The sequence below is a fragment of the Tamandua tetradactyla genome, chromosome 1, assembly GCF_023851605.1.
Source record: "Tamandua tetradactyla isolate mTamTet1 chromosome 1, mTamTet1.pri, whole genome shotgun sequence".
Taxonomy (NCBI): Eukaryota; Metazoa; Chordata; class Mammalia; order Pilosa; family Myrmecophagidae; genus Tamandua; species Tamandua tetradactyla.
Window position 1 is genome coordinate 61,184,368 of NC_135327.1, and position 22,341 is coordinate 61,206,708.

The window sequence follows — 22,341 nt, forward strand, 5'->3', positions numbered from 1 at the left end:
GTCCCAGAGGCCCAGCACCCTCACTTCCAGATGGGGCTTTGGGTGCCCCCTCCCCATATTGGCAGATGCCCCGCAGATGGTGGGGCCTGGTGCTGCCCCGGAGGAGATGCAGGCCACCCAGTGGAGTGATGGGTCTGGAAATCCTGAACCTGTTTTGGCCCCAGTACCCCTGGGACCATTGAGCCCCACCCCGGCACGTTGGGCGTCTGCAGGGCAGGTGCAGTGGCTGCACTGGGGGGAGGTTACAGCCAAGCAGCTGCAGCAAAAAGTTGGGTGGCTGTGTGTGGGTAGGGGCGTGAGCTCCCGGGCAGGAAGCCAGGCAGGGGCTCCTCCTGGCGCCCACGCTGGCCCCGCCCCTGCTCCAGAGGGCTAAGGGAGCTGCTGTTCCGGGCCGGGGTAAGTGCTTAGAGCGGCCTCCTCACTGGGTTGTGAAGCCCCGGGTCTGGGAGGCCCTCTCCCTGCCGTGGTTCAGGGCATGGGGACATGGGCTGTGTCGGGGTGACCAGCTGGGGCCCTCTTGCGAAGAAGGCCCACTGCCCGGGCCTGGCTGTCGGGGCCTGTCTTCCTGAGAGCTCCCCGGCAGCCCTGCCCGCCAGGAAGAAGAGAGTGCAGGCTTGTCTCAGCCCCAGCTTCCAGAAGCACAGCCTACCCCAGTCTCCTACCGCCCCTGCTGCTGGACCGAGTCCACCTGCTGGGGTGGGAACCCTTTCCCATCCCCCATAGCTCCCCCAGGAAGGGCTCGGAGCCTGTGGTGGGGGCAGAGCAGAGGGAAGCAGATGAGGTGTGCTACCCTCAAAGCAGCTCCCTCCTGACCTTGCCTGCCACGTACCCTGCTACCTGGGTTGGCTTGGGAGTGTCACCTGGGACAGAGATGTCAAGCCTGGGCTGGTGGGTGGTTGCCAGGTAAGGCCTGTGGCCCGCAGGCCCAGCATGTGTTCTCAGGGGCTTCCCCAGAACTCAGTCTGGTCTGAAGCAACCCAGTGGGCCTGATCAGGTGAGGGCTCGGGCTGCCTCGACGACATTCGGGGCAGCGATGAGGCAAGCAGAGCGCTACCAGCTCACTTGATCTACCAGGCCCCAGGGGCCAGAGGTGGGAAGGTGGGCACTGCCTCTGGGGGAGGGAGCGGCTGTGCAGCCTCGGAGCTTCCTGTGTGCTGAGTCAGAGGCCGGGAGACCGCCAGCAGGCGGCACGTGTGGGGGCTGCTGGTTGTGTCCCAGGCCCCTTGGCCAGCCCCCAGCGCCCCTTGTCTTCTCCTGTAGGCCAGGTCCAAGGCTGTCACAATGAGCCCACAGGTGCCCTCAGCCCTTCTCATCCTCTGGGTCATGGGGTGCTTCGCCATGCTCCTCCGGCTGTGGGCACTGTGCACAGCCTGCCCCAGGTATGCATCCACCCGGGTTGCAGGGAGTGGGGCTGGCCTGGGTGCTGCCCTCCATAGGGTCGACTGGGCCCCGAGTGGGAAGGTCAGTGCAACCGGCTCCAAGCACACCCTCTGTACCGGACTGTGGGGCCAAAGGCTGATCCTTCGCCCATCACCTTGCCTGATAGACCCTCTTGCCCCAGGAAGCAGGTGCGAAGGCAGCAGGCAGGGCTGCAGGGCAGTGTGAGGCCCACAGAAGCAGTGAGTGCCAGGCTGTCCCCAGGGCCGGGGGGCCAGCAGCGCCCTGGGGCTACCTACCAGCCTCCTTGCCTGCAGCTACCGCTGAGACAAACCGACCTATGCACCCTCAGCAAATCGGACACCACGCTGCATGAACTGCACAGGGACCCCCAAAGCAGCGGAGGTGAGCCGGGAAGGATGGGGCTTGGCCCCACGCACACCTGACACCCATCCCAGGGCTGCCAGGCATGTCCACAGCCCACTCAGGGCCTCCCACTCCTAACCCCTCCAGTGACCTCTGCCCTGACCCTGCCTCCAGCCCTGCGGCCAGCCAGCATGGACCTCCTGCATGCACACTGGCCGGAGAGGTTACCAGCAGCCCCCTCCGCCATTCCACACCAAGAACAGCCCCGGTCCTGGCCTGCTGCCGCTGCACCCCCCATCATCCCCGAGGTCACCTATTCCAATGTGGGGCTGGCTGCTCTGCCTAGGGCCAGCCTGGCAGCCAGCCCTGTGGTGTGGGCAGGGGCCTGGCTAGCCAGTGACTGTGCCAGGCCTGGACCTGGGATCGGATCAGCTGTGCCCGAATATGCCTGCATCCGGAAGCCAAGGGGACAGTCAGGGGCCCTCAAGATCTGCATCAGGGGACGGTCGAGGAGACGCCAGCCTCTCAGGTGAAGTGGGGGTGGGGGTGGGGGTGGGTTGCCAGAAGGGATGGTTCTGACCCGTCCCCGGGTGGGCTTCCTCCCTGCAGCTGGACATCCTGTACTCCAGGGTCAGAAAGCCCAAAAGGAGGGACCCAGGAGCTGCCACAGTCCAGCAAGACATCGTGGGCGATGGAGCCATTCCGGCCTCAGGGAGTGGCAGGGCTGCTGAGACCTTTCCCGTCAGGGTCCTGGGTGTGGACAGTGCTCCCCTGGAAAATGTGTATGAGAGCATCTCGGAACTGGGGGGCCCCGGGCGCCCCAGCTCTGGCTACTAGCAGAAGTGGGCACACGCAGGCCCAGAAGCCCGTCCTTGCTGCCGCCTCGCCTCAGGAAGGCTGTTGACTAGGATCCCAGGGCTGCCCGCGAGGGGTGCCAGGGGACGTCTCGACTGCTCAGCTGCCAAGGCCCCATGTCTAAATAAATCCGCGCGCTGCAGGGCCTCCTGCGCCTTCTTGGAAGTCTGGGGAAGGTGCGGGAGGGGTCTGCGAGGAGGTTGGGGGGACCTCCCTTCTTTCCTGGGGCAGATCTCCCTCCCTGTCACCTGAGGCCATGCCCAGGCTGCTCAGCCTCGGGGCGGGGGCGGGGCAAGCGGGCAGGTGGACTCCGGGGGGTGGGGTTTGGACCCTGAACCCCGAGGGAGGCTCGGCTACCGGCCCCTGGAACTACGGGGTGGGGGGCGGTCGTGTGTTAACGAGTAACCTGCTCCCGGGAGGCGTGCCCAGGACCCGCCGGCCCCTGCCTGGGCACGCCTCTGGCCGGCGGGCCTCCCCTGTGTGCGCGGGGGACGGGCGCGGGCCCGAGCTCCCCTCCCCCGCCTGGCGGGAGCAGTGGGGCGGGGCGGGGGGCGGGGCGTGGGGCGGGGTGCGGTCCTCTGCCTGTTGACAGCGCGCGCGGGCCAATGGGTGCGGGCGGGCGGGCCGGGGCGGCCGTGGGGCTCGCGGCGGCGGCCGGATCCGGGGCGGGGGTCGGCGGGCGGCCAGCCCGGCCCGCCGGGGCCGCGTCCTCACGTCCGCCTCGCGCTGCAGCCTCGGGCCCTAGCCCTGGCCCCCATGGAGGCCGAGCGCGCGCCGATCCCCGCCGCGCTGCGGGACGAGGCGCCCAGGCTGCGGGACGAGCGGCGGGTCCCGAGTGCCGAGTCGGTGCCGCCGCAGGTACCGGGCGGGCGGGGCTGTGAGCCCCGGGGCAGCCCCGACAAAGTTTCTCCCGCCGCAAAGATGGCGTCGGGGCGGCACGAACTTCGGGGCCCCGGGCGGGGGCGGGCCAGGGAGCGCGGCTGTCGGGTCGGTCCGGTGTCGGGCTGGCTGGGTGTCGGGAGAGCTTCCCGCCGCGCCGAGCGGGGGCGGGGTTGGGGGCGGGGCCGCGAGGCGCCGGGTGTCCTGAGCCCGCGGGGTCCGCAGGGTCTTGCCGTGGGCGGCGACTGCGCGCGCTCGGAGTCGGCGCAGCCGAGGGAGCCAGAGCCGCGGGCCGCGGACCTGTGGGGCGTGGGGTCCTGGGCGAGGGCGGTGCCGGGAGCCCCGAAGCCGTCGGCGCACATCCCGGTGCCGGTGCCGGCGCAGAGGTGAGCGGGCCGTGGGGGGCGTGCGCGCACGTGCTCGGGGCATGTGCTTGTGCCTCCCCGGGGGCAGGTCAGGGTCCGAAGCAGATCTGCTGAGACCAGCCCCCTAGCCTTGCAGCTCTGGAGGTTGAACGGAAATGGTCACTGCACTGGGGTCCCCTGTGCCCCGCCCCAGGGGGCTGTAGTGCAGGGCTGGGGGTCCATTCTTGAGTCTCAGTCTGCACAGAAGAGGTGGGGGTGCTGGGGGCCGGCCAACTATCCAGGAGTTCTGGAGCTCCTGACAGCTCCTTCCTCAGCTGGGAACTCAACTCTGGGCCTTGAGCTTCAGCCACCTGTGCAGACTCTGCTGGGCATGGGGTCCCGGTTTGCACCTCCATCCTTTCAGTCCCCTGGCTGCCCCTGCCCTCTCAGTCTGGCGCTGAGCCGGCAGCTGCTGTTGCACAATGCTGGTCGATGTGGGGGAAGCCAGCTGGGCTCTCTGGGCCTGACCCCACAGTCAGGCCTCAGACCTCTGCCCGGCACCAGGCAGAGTTGATGACAATGGCAGATGGAACAAAGCCCAGGCCGCAGAGAACTCAGGCTGCAGGGAGACCCCAGGCTCAGGCCCTGTCCTGGTGATTCCTGGTGAATTGGGGCTCGGCATCCGGAGCTGGGTGGAGCTGGGCCTCACGCCCAGCTGCTGGGAGGGAGGGAGCCTGGCATGCAACATGCCCCGGCCTGCACGTGTGCCCTGGCCAGGGGAGGGCCCCAAGCACTTGCTGGGCCCCCACCTATCCTGCCCCATCTCCTCCAGAGCCCCTCAAGGAAAGGCCCAGCTAGACGAGGCCATGGCTGCTGCAGCCCTCACCAGCCTGTCCACCAGCCCCCTCCTGCTGGGAGCCCCAGCTGGAGCCTTCAGCCCAGGTGAGACTTAAAAGTCCCTGTTCAGGGTCGGGGTCGGGGCAAAACACCTGGACCCCCACCTTCCAAATGCAGCTCCCAAATCCTCTCTAAACTGGATATCAGTGCTGCCGTGGCCACCCCAGACTGCCTTAGTCTCCAAGCCCTGCCCACCTCCACCCAGCTGGCTCTGCCACTGTCACTGCCTGAATAGGCTGCACCAAGGACCTGTGTGCTCCTGGCCCTCCGAAGAGGGAGGTGTGTCGCCACTTTCCTGTGGCCAGATGTGCCTCAGGAGCCACTCTGCCTCCCAAGTGCATGTGGACAGGTGATTGAGCAGAGGCTCATGGCCGCAAGTGGCCATGGTGACCTGAGTCCACCGAGGGTCCTGACACTGTGTATCCCTGCAGAGGCTGGCCTGGAGCCCTGGAAGGAGGCCCTGTCCCAGGCCCCCGGGAGCTACAGCAGCAGCAGCAACAGTGCAGACTGGGGCTGGGACCTGGCCAGTGACCAGTCTGCTCCCTCCACCCCATCGCCCCCACTGCCCCCAGAGACAGCTCACTTCCTGTTTGGGGAACCAGCTCCGAGGAAGAGGAAGGTGAGCAGGGGACCACCCCCAGGCAGCGTGGGCAGCGCCTGGGCCTGACAGGCCCCTGTTCCTCCAGGGCACGGTGCAGGTCATGTTCCAGTGTCTGTGGAAGAGCTGCGGGAAGGTGCTGAGCACGGCTGCCGCCATTCAGAGACATATCCGACTGGTGCACTTGGGGTACGGTGGGGTGGGGGTGGCCAGGAGGCTGGACTGGGCGGGGGATGGCCACTGGAACTGCAGCTGGGGACCCCTGGGCTGTGCCCCCCAGGCGACAGGCGGATCCAGAGCAGAGTGACGGTGAGGAGGACTTCTACTACACGGAGCTGGACGTGGAGGTGGATGTGCTGACCCACGGGCTGTCCACCCTCACCCCGGTGTCCCCCACGGCCACCATGCCTCCTGCCCTCCCCCACCTGGAGCTGCCCACTGAGCCCGAGCCCCCCACCCTGCCCGGCCTGCTGCAGCCTCTGGTCCCCATGCCCCAGCAGGGGTGCCGCAGTCATAGTGACCACGCCTACCAGGTGGGTGGCCAGAGATGGGTATGGCGGGGGACTGGGGTATTCGGGGGAGGAGGCCATAGCTGTGTCTCCTCCTAGGGCTGCCGGACACCCGCCCGCCTGGAGCCACAGTCCACTGCCCGGGCCGGTGTGCTGGCCCTACCCTCCAAGCTTGCTGCCACCCCAAGGTTCGTGTGTGCCGAGGGGCCGGGCCAGGGGCCTGGTGGGCAGTCCCACTCCAACACACCCCTGCGCCCACATGTGCCCCCAGGAAGCCTCGAGGTGATGCCAAGAAGTGCCGGAAGGTGTACGGCATGGAGCACCGTGAGCTGTGGTGCACGGCCTGCCGCTGGAAGAAGGCGTGCCAGCGCTTCCTGGACTGACTGGCCCCACTGCCCACCACTGCCCCCACAGCCCAGGCCTGAAGTGGCCCTGGGAGTTCCCACCCCCAGCTCTGGGGGTCTGTTAATGGGGGGGCTCTCACCCCTCAAAGTGCCTCTGAAGAAACCAGCCTTTTGCACTAAAGCCACATCGTAGTGGCAGCCACTTGCTGCCCCTCCGGCCCCGGGCTCGCCCAGACAGGGCCAGGCCACCTTTGGGGCTGCCTTGGGGCCGGGCTGTGGTGCACTTTGAGGGGTGTCAGGGAGGGGCCTCCGCCATGTGCACTTAACACGGCTCACCTTTGTATCATGTTCGGAAAGCTCAGGTGTCTCGCCTCTGGGCTGCACCAGGCGAGGAGAAAAATTAAAGATTTGAGGTTTTTCCAGAAGCCGTGTCTGTCTCCTGGGGGGAGAGCATGGGCTGGAGGGGAAGGCGGGTGGGAGGTAGGCAGTCGTGACTGCAGGGGTCCCTCACAAGGCCAACACACACACGAGGCCCGGTCAGGGCAGCAACTTCTGGATTTATTGAAACTGATTTCAAGGTCGAAGTCAAAGTGTCTGCAAGGTCTAAACGGACCCGTCCCAGAGGCCCGAGGAGGCCTGAGCTGCGACAGGGCAGCCCCGCACGCAGAGCCGCGTGTTCCCACCCGCTGGTTACCAAGAGCCTTCCCCCAAATAACAAACACATCGCCAGTACAAATACAGGTTTATAATAGTTAATATAAAGCTCATATAATATAGATTATTTCCAGAAAAAGTCAACAATCTTCAAACACTGCCCTTTTCTTGTTTTGTTTTCGTTGACTATTGAAATATGTTGAAAAATAAATATTTAGGAAAAGCACACAGCACCTTTGCAAGTAGTTCTAAAAGGGCTGCAAACAAAACACAATAGAGGAATCTAACAAATAAAAAGCAACCACCATTAAGTATGGCTTTCTTAAGAGTTGCAGATGTCACAGAATGAGCTGAAAAATAAGATTATCTTTCATAATATTGCAAACAATTCCAGTTTCTGCATTTTCTCAGTTTTTCTCTTGAAAAGGAAGATGTGCAAAGTTGGTAGCTATGAGCTGAGGTCCCTAGTGGAGCCTGGCAGTGATGTGACTGTCCCCAAACCCATACATACAGTCCAAACATACAGCCTGGTCAGGACCCAGAGCTAGTACAAAAATCCTAAGTCTCCCTGCCCCCCCTCAAAAGTAACTCACAACTCCCAACAAACTTTTCCACTTTGGTGTTGCAAACACCAAAATACAACAGATACAAACTGAAAAATACAAAAGGTGAAGTGTAATCTACACATTATTTCTCATAAAAAAATATTTATTAGTTTAAACACTGGTAAAAAAAAAAAAAATCACGTAAAAAAAACTTCATGACGTGCTGCTCCCCACCATGCCCCCAGCAGGAAGCCAGCGCCCTCTGGCCAGCAAACTGCGTCCAAGAACCACGAGCCTGGAAGGGGACACTTATGGGGAGGTGGAAGCAGGGGCCCTCGATGTCCCTGTGCACAGTCAACTTTAAGGAAGAGCCCGTCCTCGGGGCTCCAGCAGCCAAGGCCCTGAAGGGCCAGCGAGGGTGGCCCGGCATGGGGTCAGCAGGGTCAAGGGTCGGGGCGTCCTGAGTGGCAGGGCGCGAGGGGCCCTTTGCAGGAGGGGTGGGCAGGTCACACTGCCCATGGGGGACCCGGACATGGCCCCAGGCAGGTGGAACCAGGGGACACTTGGTGGCAAAGGCCTGGCTTATAAGGAGGTCAGTCCATCCAGAAACGAGGTCACAAAGGGGCCACGGGAAGGTGCCAGGGGTCGGCTCTGCAGGGGCCCCGGGAGAGGCGGGTGGCAGGGGATGGGGCTGGCCCCGCGGCTTCACTGTAGAAGGAAGGCAGGTCCTCAAGCCCGCGGTGGCCCCTGCGCGTAGGTCAGTGACGGTGGCCACCCCCCCAGCTACCCCTCCCTGGCTATCTCTTTTACTGCAAACTGTCACTGAATCTTTTTTGTAAAAGCCTGTGACCCACCCCTCATGGGACAAGAGCTCGAAGGACGAGAGGGTGCCTGGGGGTGTCCAGCCGGGCCTGGATCCCGTGCCGTCAGGAAAACCTCCCACTAGAAGGTGCACTGCGGTTTTGTGGGATTTTCTTTTTCCACACAGAAAGAATAGATGAGACACAATAAAAAAGTTATAAAAGCCATTTGGCTTCAAGTCTGTGGAAAAAGAGGCAGTAAAAACATATTTCCAAATCGGCACTAAAGGTCAGCACCCCGAGGAGCCCTCCCTGTGGGGAGGGGCCAGCCCGCCCCCAACTTGCGGCCCAAGACCCCGGGGGCCGCAGTGCGGGGAGGGGTGCAGCTTTGTACAGGGGGTGGCATGCTCCAGAGGCTGCACCATACCAGGGCCGTGGCCAGAGTGGCCACAGCGAATGGCAGACTGCTCTACGTGGCATCGCCAAGTGCCAAGAGGATGCCGCAGAGGCCAGGCCACCTAATAACTCGGACCCTGCGGGGCCGCCGGAGAAGCAGTACAGCGGGGGCTCCAGCCTGTCCCCGAGTCATCAGCAGGACCCGCCGCTGGCCGGCTGGTGGACAGGTGGCACCAGGGGTGGACAGGGAAGTGCACACGGAAGAGCTGGGGTGCTCCCGAAGGAGCCCCCCCGAGGGGGGCCTTAAGCAGGGGCTGCAGAGGCAGGGTCCCTGCCCAGAGCGTGCCCTGCCCGTGTGGCCGGGAGCTAGCACCGTGGACACGGGCCCCCAGCACCTCCTGCGGCAGTTCCATGTCGAGCACCAAGGCCCAGAGCTAGAGGCCACAGCGGGGAAGGGGGGCCGCCCCTCATGGCCCCCATGCTCTGGGCTCACTTCCGGCTCTGACTTCAATTGTGCAAAACTCTTCCCCCAGATCAACACGTCTGTGGTCTCAGGGACCGCCCCTGCTGGAAACACATCTGTCAGAGGCACACCTGCCAGCACACACACCTGTCGGGCATACCATCTGGGAGGCACACCTGCTGGAGGCACACCTGCCAGCACGCACACCTGCTGGAGGCACACCAGCTGGAGGCACACCTGCCGGGAGGCCTCATCCATCACGCACAGAGTGAGGAGGGGTCCCCGGGAAGCTAGCCTGCTTTCTCTCTTTCCCAGTTCCTCCCGGCCCTGCCCTAAGCTCACGGTCAGTTCCCAGAGCCAGGATCCAGCATGTCCCGTTTCTGTCTGTCTGTGTGTCTGTCTGGGGGTGGGAAGGGAGCAGAACGAAGAGCCAGAAGGGGGGCCTGGGAGCTGAAGGCTGTGAGGAGGGCAGGCAGGAAAGGGCAGCAGCTCAGCGTGGCCCTAGGAGACCCAGGCGAAGTCCTTGTCGGGCCCCCCTGAGGGGCTGCGGGGCCCCTGTGGAGAGTCCTCGTCATCCTTGTCATCCCCCAGAAGCGCATCTTCCTGGGCCAGGCCCACCTCGTCCTTCCACTTGGCCACGTCCTCGTCGTCGTCCTCGCCCAGCTCCTCCTCGCCCTCCCCAGGGGCGTCATCGGGGTCCTCCAGGTAGGGTGCATCGCCGGGGAACAGCGCCTCGGGGGAGCCCTCGCCGCCGCCCTGGTCCAGGGACCCGGCCACACCCCGCCCCGTGCACTCAGTGCACACGCCGTGCCGCCGTGAGCCGTGCTTGATGCCCACACTGGCCGCTGACATGAACACACGGCTGCACACCTTGCACACGTACTTCTTGTCTTTGCTGTGGACCTGCAGAGAGATAGGGCAGCACAGTCAGGTGGGCCACAACCTGTGCCCCACACCTGGACCTGCCTTGGGGCCCTACCGGGGCCAACACTTGGGCCCTGCTGGGACACCTGTGCTCCTCAGGCCACGGGCCCCTCCAGATGTCAGGTCCTCCACCCTCCTCTCTCTGTCCAACAGGTGTCTTCCCTCAACACCTTCCCCAGACACACCATGCCATCCAGCTGTGCTTAAAGAGCACAGAGCAGGAAGGCTGGGAGGGTGCACTCACGAAGCTGCCTGAAACCAACTTGCCTGGATGTAAATGCTATTATCATAATAAAAGCAACCCTGCATGTTGCAGGGCCCCTCTCATCATTCTACCCTCCCATGTACCCCCTCCTCGAAGGCAGCAATCACTGCTCATTTCACAAACACCAAGCCATAAAGGCTTAACTCCTCAAGTGTTTGCTGCCTGACCAACGTCCAGATAATAAGCAAAGCCTGAAGCCCATGCTGTGGTGAAGGCCGGGTCACACGTGGGAAAACAAGACCTGATGAGACAGCGTGCCTGGGCCAAGCTGAACGGAGCTGTGACAGCAACGGCTTCCACAAGCTAAACAGATGCTGGGTCTGGAAACTGAGCCTCAAACAGTTTGGTACTAGAGTCCCGTATTTTGGGTCCTTTTTCCTTTTTTCCCTGCTTTATTATGCATCTCAGGGCTTTCCCCTACCTTCTGCCCCCAAAAAAGAAAAAAACCTTCCAAAAAAATAAAACTTCCAGATCAAGTCACAGAAAATCTGCGTTTAAAACGGGCGTCCAGGGCTCAGGATGGAGCTGCTGAAGCTGCGGGGTCCTCAGACTCGGGCTGGAAGGAAGCGAGTGCAGGAAGGATGCTGGTGCCATGGCTTCCGGAGCCCCCAGGGACTACGGCCACCCCCGGGGGCTGGGCACTGCTAGGGCTGGAGACAAGCAATGCCACCACCAGGCCAGCGGAGGTGAGGGCCCTCCTAACACAAGGGTGGGAGGCAAGGGTTCCCCACAGCCCCCACCAGGGTCCTCGCCTCAACAGCGGGGCTGCCAGCCTGGGGACCTGAAGCCGGCCAAGCCTGGGAGCCTGGCAGCTGCCCCACGCCCTCCCACTGCCCAGCGCATGGGGCCCCTGCTGCTCCCGCGGCTGCTGCCCTACCTCGGCACACACACACCCGTTGCCTCCCCATGTGCAGGCTGGACCCGCCGGCTTCAGCATGGCCTGAGGACCCTTCGCGGATGGCGGGGACAAGTGTTCCAGCCCCCACAGCTCCCCACGGCTGGGTGCAAGGGGACCTCTCCTCTCTAGCAACGCTCTGCTCAACAGTCCTTTGGTTCCACCCCTGTCATCTGAGCCTGTGTGAGCTGGGTGCTGCTCAGCAGTGGGACACAGGTGGACGGACAGACAGGAGGCAGCAAAGACAAAGGTATGGGGCCTGGGGCAATGCAGCAGAGAGGGCTCTCCGTCTGGACTGAGGGGCCTTGAGGGAGCAAGGTGTACGGTGAACCCACAGGCAGCAGGGCTGGGGTGCTGGGGGCGGCTGGGCCTCCCCTTCATGGCACCCTCCTGCTGGGGCTCCATAGCACTCACCAGCGTGTGCCGCTTCATGTGCTCCCGCCGCGTGAACTTCTTCCCGCAGACATCGCAGGGGTAGGGCCGCTCACCCGTGTGTGAGCGCATGTGCCGCTTCAGGATGCACTGGTGCATGGCCGAGAAGCTGCAGTACGGGCACTTGAACTTCTTCCTGATGACCGCGAACTCGCTGACTGTGAGAGAGATGGCAGCGTCACCGCCCACCCTGGACCACCTGCCTGCCGCCATGCCCATGGGGCCGGGGGCAGCACTGCACTGCACTGAGCCCCGTGTCTGCCCTGCTTGGGGAGAGCAGGATGGCGCCTGGGAGGCTGGCGGTGCCCAGCGAGCCCGATGGCACCACAGAGGGGCTGCCCTGCTCTTCCTGGCCCGGCCCTGTGCCCACGTGCCTGCCAGGGGCCTCTGCTACCCCATGCCACCGCTGGGTCCCTTCCCAAGGGGCCCAGTCCAGGTCCCAGCTCGCGGCCCCAGGGGATACGGTCACCTTGCACCTCTGTGGCCACGCCAGGCCTGCCCACTTGGCACCTTCGACCTTTGACCACATCCCTGAAAGGTCTGGGCCCTGAGGCAGGCAGCTGGGAGGGCACAGCAGGAGGCAGGGCCGATCACAAAGGGCCCCAGCCCAGCTCTGGAGGCGCTGGCCCCTCACCCAGGCCCCTGAGGGCCACCTGTGCTTGGCGTGCGACACACAGTCCCCTGGGGCACGAGGAGGGGCAAGTGGACAATGTCATGGTGGCAAAGTCCGCAGGGGTGGGTGGGGGCAAAACCAGGGCTTCAAGGTCGTGGCTCTTCTTGCTGGACGCGGCCAGCCCATCTGCACGTCTGTCCCTGATCCCTGGGCCAGCACCGCAGAGCAGCCGGCTGGGGGCACCTGCAGGGCCTGCCCTGTCACCTCTGTGGTCCAGCTGCAGTGGCCGCTGGCCCCCAGGGGCACGTTGGATGGGCCGCGCATACAGCCTGGCCTGGCCGAGCGCGGCAGCCCTTTGGCACGGAGCTCAGGGCCAGCTCCCACAGCAACTGCAGCTCAGGTAATGCGGAAGTGCCCGGGGGAACACTGCATATCACTTTTCCAACAAGCTGTATGTTTCTGCTCAAGAACTCTTGAAACGAAATTGAAATTATCCAACAATCAGGACTTCTTTCTGCTCCTGAGTACCAGCCATGGGCGCACACGGAACAGCCTCCGGCATCCCCGCCCAGGCAGACAGGTGCACCTTGGGACGTGCATCAGGCAGGCAGCGGGGCGCACGGGGACCCCCACGCCTGGGGACCGTCCCGCAGGCCCCGCCCCCTCACTGTTTCTGGGCACACGAGAGGGATTCCAAGTCCCCAAGTCAAGCAGGGATGGGGGCTAGCAATTCTGTCCCCACCCTCGAGCCCATCCAGGAATGGACATAGCGGGGACTGAGGCGCAGCAGGCGCGAGGTGCTGGCCTAGAGCCCTCAACCAACATGCACCGAGGACTCGGGGAAAGGAGAAGGGCACCATCGCGCCGTGCACAACAACCACACTTGTTTCATACCTGCCTCTGGGGCTCTTCGGGGCACAGGTTTTCTTTATAGGACTGAAACAGCAAAGGGCAGGCCACATCCCCACCGTCCTCAGGCTGTCTTTTCACGTAAAGCTGTCCGGGCGTAGCCATAGTTTACTGCAAGCCAGAACCACTGGCCTGTGGCGGGTCTCCGGGTCTCAGCCCAGGGGAGGCTGGGTGCACAGCGGAAGCTGCCCCAAGTGGGGAGCGCACCTGCCCCAGGCTGGCCCGTCCCTGGTGCCTATGGCCACCCCACAGGACCACACACGGCCAAGAGCCCAGGAAGGCCCGGGGTGGCTACAGGAGGCAGGGCGCCCAGTCTGGTGCCACCGTCACGCCGTGCACGGTGCCTAGCATGAGGGGATGCGCCGACAGCCGCGGTGGCAGGTAAAGGCGCTACAGGCCACGCAGTGGCCACGCGGTGACCACAGTCAGTGGACGCACAGCCCCAGACCCCTGCGCCCCTCAGCCACGGCCCTGCCCGCTGCCCACTGCCCACCTGGCCCAGCAGAGGCTGTTTACTTCTAATAGCTCTTCTGAGGACACAGTCCCGGTTTCTATTCTGCTTCCATCAACATGATCACATTTTGAACGGCTTCATAGTTTAGCCTTCTGATTTAATAATTCAGACCTACATGTTAATTACATAATATACTTATCTCTGTACAGAACTGCGGTCTTCTTTCTCTAGAAAAAAAATCAGAATTACCAAACATGAGAACAAGTCACAGACAGAGATGCCTGTGTGGACAGCTTCCTGGCAGTGACACATTTTGGTATTTTGTTACTGTACCAGTCTCCTGTGGCTGCTGTAACACAGTACCACAAACTGAAACAATACAACTTTCTTCTCCACAGTTCTGGCAGCCAAAGACCCAAATCAAGGGGCCTCAGGCTTCCCGGGGGTCCCAGGAGGCCTGTTCCTGCCCTTCGTCACCCCTGGTAGCCCCGGGAGTGCCCTGGCCTGTGACAACGTTGCCCCCTCTCTGCCTCAGTCCCCACACGGCCTCCCCTCAGCCCCTCCCAGAAGCCATCGGGCTGCGGTCCACTTGGAATACCAGGATCCTCCTCACTCCAGGCATCTCACTAATGCCATTGGCGAGGCTCCTCTCCCCATGAGGAGCCCCCACCTCTCAGTTCCAGGCACAGGCTGCGCCTTTAGGGGGAGGTGCATTCAGTCCAACACCTCCCCTGAGGTCAGCCTCCTGTGCGCGCAAGGGAGCTTTCACTCTTATGTTAGTGAAACAGCTTCTTACTGGAAACAAGCTGACCTTTCCTAAACCTGCTGTGATTTACAGAGAATAAGTGTTAGAGACTTTCAACTTCACAGTTACATTAAAGCCACAGAGTGAAAAAGTAACTGGAATAATGAAACAGCACAAATGTCATTAAATTGAAGCAGACCTCCCCCACTGACCGGTCCTAGGTCTGACCCCGTCTGCCTCCCCAAACTTTCCCAAGAGGGACAGGACAAGCTTCCAGGTGAGTCATCAAAGCAGCAGGGTCTCGAAATAGGTGTTAGATTAGGTCATGTAGAGAGCCAGCAACCTTTGTCTACAATTTTGCAGAAATGTATCCACCAAACTCTCCTTGTGCAGTCAATGCCTTCCTCGGGATCTCTGCACCGGCCAGGCCCCCACAGTGCTCGGGTTGTGAGGCCTGCGGTGCCAGACGGGCCCCGGGAGGACTGCCCATGCTGGTGGTGGTGGGGCACCAGGAGTGGTGCCGCGGCCACCTCCAACCTCCAATCAGTCACACAGCCAGGCTGGGCTTCATTCTCCCCGATTCTAATTTCCCCAAGACTTTCAGGGCTTTTAAGAACAGGTTCAAGCAGGACGCATAGGCTGTTCTTTCATTTACAAATTTATTTGGCTACTGCTTATTCTGTGTTACAATGTCAAGCAACGATCCCATGTCCACATGGCCTTAGGGGAGGTCAGTAAAGTGGCCTACACTAAGACGTGTATATTAGATGCACAGCCCCTCAGACCTCACAGGCCGCCGTGCCCGCCTGCCTGCCCACCCACCAGACTGCCCTCAGCCCTGCATTGTGTCCAGAGCTGTACGAGCCCCTGGCCCCAGAGGCAAAGGCGCCATGCTCTCTGGTTCTGTTTTGCTGTCCTGGAACTTGGCGTGCATGGGGCAGACACTACCCTGTGCTTGACTTCTCCCCTCAATGCCGTGTCTGGGAACGTCACCTGTGCTGCAGTTGCACGTGACCCTCCCCGCTGTGTTGTGTCCCATTGCGCTAGCATGTCACAGCGGGCAGACGCCGAGTCATTGCCAGCTCGGGCCTAAATGACCAGGGTGCTAAGACCTTTCAGCAGACAGAAGCCCAAACACCCAAAAGAGCAATTACTGGATCACAGAGTATTAGTATTTCTGTTTAGTAATGACAAATTGCTTTCCAAAGTGGTTGCAACAATTTGTGCCTCCCCCAGTCACGTACTAATGTTCCAACAGCACCATGTCCTGGCCGAGGTGGCTGGCTGCTCCTCCACATTCCTGTCACTCTGAGGCAGTGCAGGGCTCACAGAGCGGCTTTAATTTGCCTGCCTCGAAGGCTTGGAGGTCGAGTGTCTGCTATCCAGTGACATGGCTGGGCGAGCTTTGAGCAGGCTGCTTTCTGTAGGCTGCTATGCATTCTGAACATGAATCCTTTGTCATATGTATTTATTGCAAATATTCTCTCTAGTTGTGAACAGCCTATTTGCTCTCTTAATGGTGTCTCTTAATGAAAACAATAATTTTAGTGAAATCTATTTTACTGAAAATTTCCTTTCTTTTCAGAGCCTTTTTATGAACTTTTAAAGAAGCCTTGCCTTTACCCCCAATATCATGAAGCTATTCTCCTAGGTATCCCAGAAATTTTGTTTCTTCCCTTAATATAAGCGCTTATGACCCATCTGGAAGGCTTTCTGTGTGTGCTTGGTGTGAAGCAGAGTCTAGATTCCTTTTTTTCCACATAGATTACTCCCTCACACAGCACCGTGCACCGCCCAGACCAGCCTTTCCCAGGACTTGCTGAGGATCTCTGTCTGGAGCAAGGCTGGACATTATGACCATGGATGTCTGGACACTGTGCTGTTTATTCCATCATCCACTTGTCCAGTGTATGGACCCTGTTCCATTTGTCCCATCGTCCACTTCTCCAGTGTCTGGACCCTGTTTCGTTTGTCCCATTGTCCGCTTGTCCAGGCCACAAGACATCAGCACCGCAGTTACTGTAGCTCCCTGACGAGGCATCATGGCTTCAGCTTTCTCTTTGAGATGGCTTCACTCACTCAGATCCTTTGCATTTGGAACAGTCTTGTCAAGTTATAAGCACATACATCTGCTGCAATTTTAATTGGTTTTGCAATGAATCCATACATACTACTTGGGGGTATCTGACATCTGAACAATATTGAGTCTCCCACTCCAAGAATGGTCCCAGCGGAGCTGCGTCTTCAGTTCTCTGCAGTGTCTGTGATCTGTGTCCAGATCCCAGTGCTGTACACTGAATTTTTCCTTGTTTGCTGCTGGCATATAGAAACACAGTTGACTTCGATATATCGACTCTATAACCAATATCTTTTATAAAGTCACTTATCAATTCTACTAATTTCTAGATTCTTTTAGGGTTTCTATGTCCTTAATTATTTCATGTGCAAACAATGGCAGTTTTACTCATTCCATCCTAATCTTTACTCCTTATCCTTTCACTGCACTGTCAAGGATCAGGGCCAGGGCTAGTGTGGGGAAAGGGAGCCCAGGGCACAGGATTGGGGGGCTCATCCCAGTGCTGACCTGTACCCTGCTGTTCCTGGTGGAGGGCAAAGCTGTCATTATCGCACCACTCAATCGGGTGTCGACTATGCTTACTATCAAAGTAAGGACACTTGTTTCTACTTCAAGTGTGTGGGGAATTTGGAGCGCTGTTGAGTTTTATCAAAAGCTTCCTTTGCATCTACTGAAGTGGCCACAGGAGTTTTCCTCCCTTATTCTGCTAACGTGGTGAACAGCACAGATTGATTTTCAAACTCCAACTTAACCCAGAGTAGCTGTAATATCCCCAACGTGGCCACCAGGCACCATTCCCTACAACGCTGGATTCAATTTGCTAACATTTAGTCCAGGAGCTCTGCACCTATGTGAACACGGAGTATGGCCTGTAGTTGCCTTGTAATGCCTCATCGTGTTTGGATCAAGGCTATGCCTGCCGGCAAACGAGGTGCCGGGCGCTTAGGGTTCCCTGGTGTCCGTGGACATGTCCACACTGCTAGCGCCAGTTCTTCCCCTTTGCTCCAGAGGCTTGCCTGAAGCCACCAGCCCTGGGCAGCCCTGCGGGAAGGCTTTAAACTAGGAGTTACCTTTCCTCAGCAGACCACACAATGACTGAGCTTTTCCCTTTCCTTATGCTTCAGTTTTGGTAAATTGTGTTTTATGTAGAATTCCCATTTCCTCTCCTTTGTCAAATGTATTGGCATAAAATCATTCACAGTTTTATTAACTATTAAATATTTGAAGAATTTGTAGAGATTACCTCATTTTGTATCTTTTATTGGAAATCAGCACTTTCTTTTTACTGGACTTTTTTTGGTAAGGTTTTTTCAGTTTTATTAATCTTTCAACAAACCACTTTGGGTTTCGTTCACTCTTTTCTATATCATTGATTTCTGCTCTGTGTTTCCCTCCTCCTACTTTCTTTGGGTCTAATTTGCTGTTGTTTTTTACATTCCTTCAGACTAAATATTAGAACCTTTATTCTTTTCTACTAAGTGTACTTAGAGCTATAAACTTCCGTCTAAACACTGCTTTAGACATAGTCTACAAATTTTGATATGTTGTATTTTCATTATCATTCAATTCAAAATATTTTATAAGTCCCACTGTGATGCATTCTTCGACTCATGGGTTATTTAAAAGCACACTGCTTATCTAACAGACATTCGGGGACTTTCTAGTATCTTTTTTGCTGGTGGTTTCTAATTTAATTTTACCAAGGTCAAAGAACACACTCAAGTTTAATTTCAAGCCTTTGAAATAGAGACCTATTTTATGGCCCCAATCAGTCTATTTTGGTCTGTTTTAGTAAATGATTCAGGTGCCTCCGACATATCTTGCATTTGCATGGTATACTGTTCACAGATGCAAACTTCCTAAACAAAGTGTCAGCCAACTGACTCCAGCAACACAGAAAAAGAATACTACTTAGTGACAGTGGGGCTTACTCCAGGAATTCAAGAGCATAATTTAATATTTGAAGTGTCCAAATCTTCTCTATCCTTATTGGTATTCTGTCTGCTTGTTCTTTTGGTTCCTTAGAGAAGCTAAAATCCCCAGCTGTGACTGGGGCTCGTCCCCCTCTTCTTTAGTGCTGTCAGTTTCTACTTGGTGTATGTTGAAGCTGAGCTCCTAGAGCAGAAGAATTTAGGATTTTTCTATTTCCGATTGAGTTGACTCTTTTATCATTATGAAATGTCCCTCTCTAGTAAAACTTCTTGAAGTCCATTTTGTCTGATATTAATATGGCTATACTGACTCTCTTTAGGTTGGTGTTTGCTTCTTTCACCTTTTTCTCTCTTTTCATTTTAAATCTTTGTGTCCTTATCTATAAAGTATGAACTTGTCACTTATAAAAAGCAAAGACTTGGGGGTGCAACTGTGGTTCAGTGGCAAAATTCTCGCCTACTGTGCCAGAGTCCCAAGTTTGATTCCCAGAGCCTGCTCATACTGAAAAAGAAAAAGCCAAGACTAAAAAAAAAAAAAAAAAGACAAAACAGGCTGACCCACAATTAAAAATAAAAAGAGCAACCAAAGAGACAATAACAATTATGTGCAAACCATGGTTCCCAATGGGATCTAGCGAGAGGAGAAAATGCTCAAACGATATTTTGGAACACTTGAAAAAACTGGCCTATGGACTGTCAGCTTTATGTCAACTTGACAGCTGCACTCAAGGTACTTACGTAAGTGGATAGCCCTGGTCTTCAGAAATGTACACGCGGCAGTATTAGGAGCTCCACGAGCATGGTCAATAAAACCTAGACTCAAGTGTTCAAGAAACAGATCAATAGATACGGATAGGCAGGAAGACAGACTGAAAGAGAGACAGAATGATATGGCAGATGTGGCAAAATGTTAAAATTGGTGGATCTGGGAATCTGGGGGTGGGAAGAAAGGAATGTGTTGGAGTTTTCTGGGATTTTTATTATTTTTGTGAATGTCCCGTAAGTTTGAACTTCTTTCAAAATACAAAGTTAAAAAAAAAAGCTCACAATCTTTGTGTTTTTACTGGAGTGTTTAGTCCATTTCTAATACAAATTACAAACTCTGTTACCAACAGTTTGGTTTAAGTCTAACATCTTGCTATTTGTTTTCTAGTGGTTCTTTATGTTTTTTGACCCCCTAGCTTTCATTTCTTACCTTCTTTATAATTAATCAAGTATCATTATTCCATTTTTTCCCTCAATAAGCCTTTGAATTGTATATTCTTTTCCTAGTTTGTACCATTATCATTGTGATTTCTCAAATAATGCAAGTGCCATACAAGAATTCAACCTCATTTATGTGCCCTACCACCCTTCAAACTATTATTGTCATATATTTTACTTCAATTTATGTTATAAATCCCACAAATAAATTATTATAATTGTTGCCTTGATCTATCTATATTCTTTTATATTACTCACATAGCTACCCTTTCTGCTGCTTCCATCTGGAATAACTTTTCTTCAGCCTAAGGGGTTTTTGTTAATACTCTTGCAGCTGGCAATTAATTCTCTCAGGCTTTTCTCTTTCTATGATAACAACTTTATATAGTCTTCATTTTAAAATATAACCAGAAATGGAATGGCCTTTAAAAGGGGACTTTAATAAGTTGCTAGTTTACAGTTCTAAGGCCAAGAAAATGTCCCAAATAAAACAAGTCTATAGAAATGTCCAATCAAAGGCATCCAGGGAACGATACCTTGGTTAAAGAAGGCCAATGAAGTTCAGGGTTTCTCTTTTAGCTAGAAGGGCACATGGCAAACATGGTGGTATCTGCTGTCTTTCTCGTGGCTCTACAAAAAGGGGCTCTCTCCAAAATGTTTCCTCTTCTAAAGGATTCCAGGAAGCACTCCACCTTCTATGGGTGGAGACACACCTCCAAGGAAATCATCTAATCAAAAGTTACCACCCACAATTGGGTGGGTCACATCTCCATGGAAACAATCAAAATGCTCCCACCTAGCAACACTGAATGAGGATTAAAGGACATGGCTTTTCTGGGGTCCACCAAGATTGAAACTGGCACACCGGGTATGGAATTCTAGGTTGGCAAGTTTTTCTTTAAGCAGTTCAAAGGTACCATCCACTGTCTTCTGACTTTGGTAGTTTTTGTTGAAAAGTCGGTTATAAATTTTGTTGCTGTTCCTCTGAAATGTCTTTTCACTCTGGCTACTTGTAAGATTTTTCTTTTTGTCTTTGGTTTTCAACGGTTTGACTGCGATGTTGTTTGTGTTGCTATATTTATGTATTTATTTATTGTATTTGTTCTGCTTTGGATTAACTGAACTTCTTGAATCTGTGGTTGGATATCTTTCACTGCTTTTGGAAAATTCTTAGCTATTGTCTATTTATATACTACTTCTATTTCATTTTCTCTCCCTTCTTCAGGGACTCCAGTTACACATATATTAAATATTCTGGTTCCAATAGCTGCCCTGACCAGAACTCCTTTACCAGCCTCTACAACAGGCAGTTTCCCCCAGCTACGATGAGGGTTTCTGATACAGCTCACAGCCACCCAATTCTCTGGAGAATTGTCCTTGGCCAAGAGGGAGCCACCTTGGCTAAATGGGAGCCACGGTGACCAGGAGGCCAAATGCACTGGCACCCCATCCTCACCCCCACCCCAGCCTCCACAGCCAATGGCCAATGATTGTCATCATTGGGGGAGGGGTGGACAGAAGACGAGCCCCCTTCCTTCAAGGTGGGACTAACTTTGTGGTGCAATAGGTGGTCCAGAGCTCCTCATGGAAGAGATAGACTCCAGCTGAGACTAAATTCTTGTTTAGCTTCTCTTCTCCATCCTGTCTTGCTTCCCCCACTCCCCTTCTCCTTGAAAGCACTCTTTCAATAAATCATTTGAACAGAAAAAAAAAAAAAAAAAAAAATATTCTGGTTCCATACCTCTCTTCACCTTTTTATCACTTTCTTATTTTTCTCTAACAGTTCACCAAACCTATCTTGGTTAAATCCAGTCTGCTTTTAAACTATCCAATGAGTTCTCAATTTTAGATGTTGTATTTTCAGTCCTGAAATGGTCCCTTGATTATTTTTTATAGATTCCAACTTCTATTGAGATTCCCCATGTTTCCATCTATTTTATCCACTATTTCCACTATTTTATTGAATTAATCCCCCAGGGATGTCTTCAAGGCCGTATCTGACAACTGCTCTGCCTGACCATCATCTTGGTTTCAGTCACATGTTGGTTTTTTGGTGGTACCAGTGGGGGAATGGAGAACATAGATGTTCCAGGTGACGTCCTTCTACAGCGCTGGCCGAAGTTTTGTTGTCATTTTGTCTGTTTCTGACAAACCGATAGATACTGGAGGAAGCTTTGTTTCCAGGTAGGTGAGGGCTGGACTGATTCCATCTGGGTTTTGCTCCTAGGAAGTGGCTCTTATTTGTGGAGTGGGCCCCCCTGGGGCCTCAACTTAGAGCCCAGAGAGTCTCCCAGCCCCCTCCTTGGCTGAGAAAGAACAAACCCCACTCCCAGCACCGTCTGCTGGGGAATTTCTGCTGTGTGCCGGGCCCCCACAGGGCTTCCGGCTGGGACTCTCTGGGTGCTGCTCTGTGTATGTGCAGCTGAGAAGTTTGGAGGGAGGTGCTTTATGCAGATTTGGGCACTGCTTTTCTGTGGTTACTTGTCCCTCACATCCCAGGTAATTTGTCTGCCCTGAACAATGGCCTGTGTCTCCTCTGCTCCATTTCCTGCTCCAATGTTTAGAGAATATTCCAGAGAAAAGCCTGGGGGGAAGCTGAGCCCCCTCAAGGGCAGCATCTTCATGCTCCCGAGGTGAGCTGCTTCCCCTATCCCTGGGCATGTGGGTGGTACCCGGTGTTGGCGTGGTGTGGTTTCACCTGGACTAGCAGCCACGCTAGTCATGACTGAACTGGCAACTTATAAAGTTTTCTACAAAAAAAAGGTTGTTTAAAAAATAAACCAACCATTTTTCTTCAGCACCTGATTTATGTGTACTTGTCAGAATGACAACGATAAGGCTACATTTCATATTTTAAATTCGTTCT

General features: G+C 56.2%; 3 protein-coding genes across 7 annotated transcripts in view; 2 read left to right on the forward strand and 1 right to left on the reverse strand.

Annotated features, from left to right (window-relative positions):
• The first annotated feature begins 69 nt into the window (after nt 1-69).
• Nucleotides 70-2,742, forward strand: LIME1 (Lck interacting transmembrane adaptor 1). The gene is given in 6 exon segments (XM_077117520.1): nt 70-396; nt 1,261-1,379; nt 1,562-1,782; nt 1,918-2,220; nt 2,223-2,272; nt 2,353-2,742. Coding segments are annotated over 5 exon segments (900 nt in total). The 5' UTR covers nt 70-396; nt 1,261-1,281; the 3' UTR covers nt 2,581-2,742.
• A 997-nt stretch (nt 2,743-3,739) lies between these two features.
• On the forward strand, nt 3,740-6,594 carry SLC2A4RG (SLC2A4 regulator). Of its 4 annotated transcripts, XM_077161742.1 has the most exons (8): nt 3,790-3,863; nt 4,386-4,484; nt 4,654-4,763; nt 5,150-5,337; nt 5,405-5,505; nt 5,597-5,849; nt 5,925-6,013; nt 6,097-6,594. In XM_077161742.1, exons 3-8 carry the CDS (start codon nt 4,688-4,690, stop codon nt 6,206-6,208), a joined length of 819 nt encoding a protein of 272 aa, XP_077017857.1. In that variant the 5' UTR covers nt 3,790-3,863; nt 4,386-4,484; nt 4,654-4,687; the 3' UTR covers nt 6,209-6,594. The 4 variants fall into 4 exon arrangements, with proteins under 4 accessions (XP_077017866.1, XP_077017857.1, XP_077017847.1 ...); XM_077161751.1 differs by lacking the exon at nt 4,386-4,484 and having other exon boundaries at nt 3,740-3,863; XM_077161732.1 differs by lacking the exon at nt 3,790-3,863 and having other exon boundaries at nt 3,895-4,484.
• Nucleotides 6,595-6,713: 119 nt separating this feature from the next.
• ZBTB46 (zinc finger and BTB domain containing 46) overlaps nt 6,714-22,341 on the reverse strand; it is a 59,800-nt gene continuing 44,172 nt past the window's right edge. For both annotated transcript variants that reach the window (XM_077117525.1, XM_077117529.1), the window contains 2 exons: nt 11,526-11,701; nt 6,714-9,930 (listed from right to left, as the gene is read on the reverse strand). In XM_077117525.1, coding sequence (XP_076973640.1) covers nt 9,529-9,930; nt 11,526-11,701 — 578 coding nt within the window. In that variant the 3' untranslated portion in view covers nt 6,714-9,528. The remainder of the gene's footprint in view (nt 9,931-11,525; nt 11,702-22,341) is intronic.

Bases quoted from the DNA above. Each gene is read 5' to 3' on its own strand.
- SLC2A4RG (XM_077161724.1), top strand. From the start codon at position 4,568: ATGCCCCGGCCTGCACGTGTGCCCTGGCCAGGGGAGGGCCCCAAGCAC. The intron at 4,764-5,149 runs GTGAGACTTAAA...GTATCCCTGCAG, and splicing joins AGCTGGAGCCTTCAGCCCAG to AGGCTGGCCTGGAGCCCTGG. The intron at 5,338-5,404 runs GTGAGCAGGGGA...CTGTTCCTCCAG, and splicing joins CAGCTCCGAGGAAGAGGAAG to GGCACGGTGCAGGTCATGTT.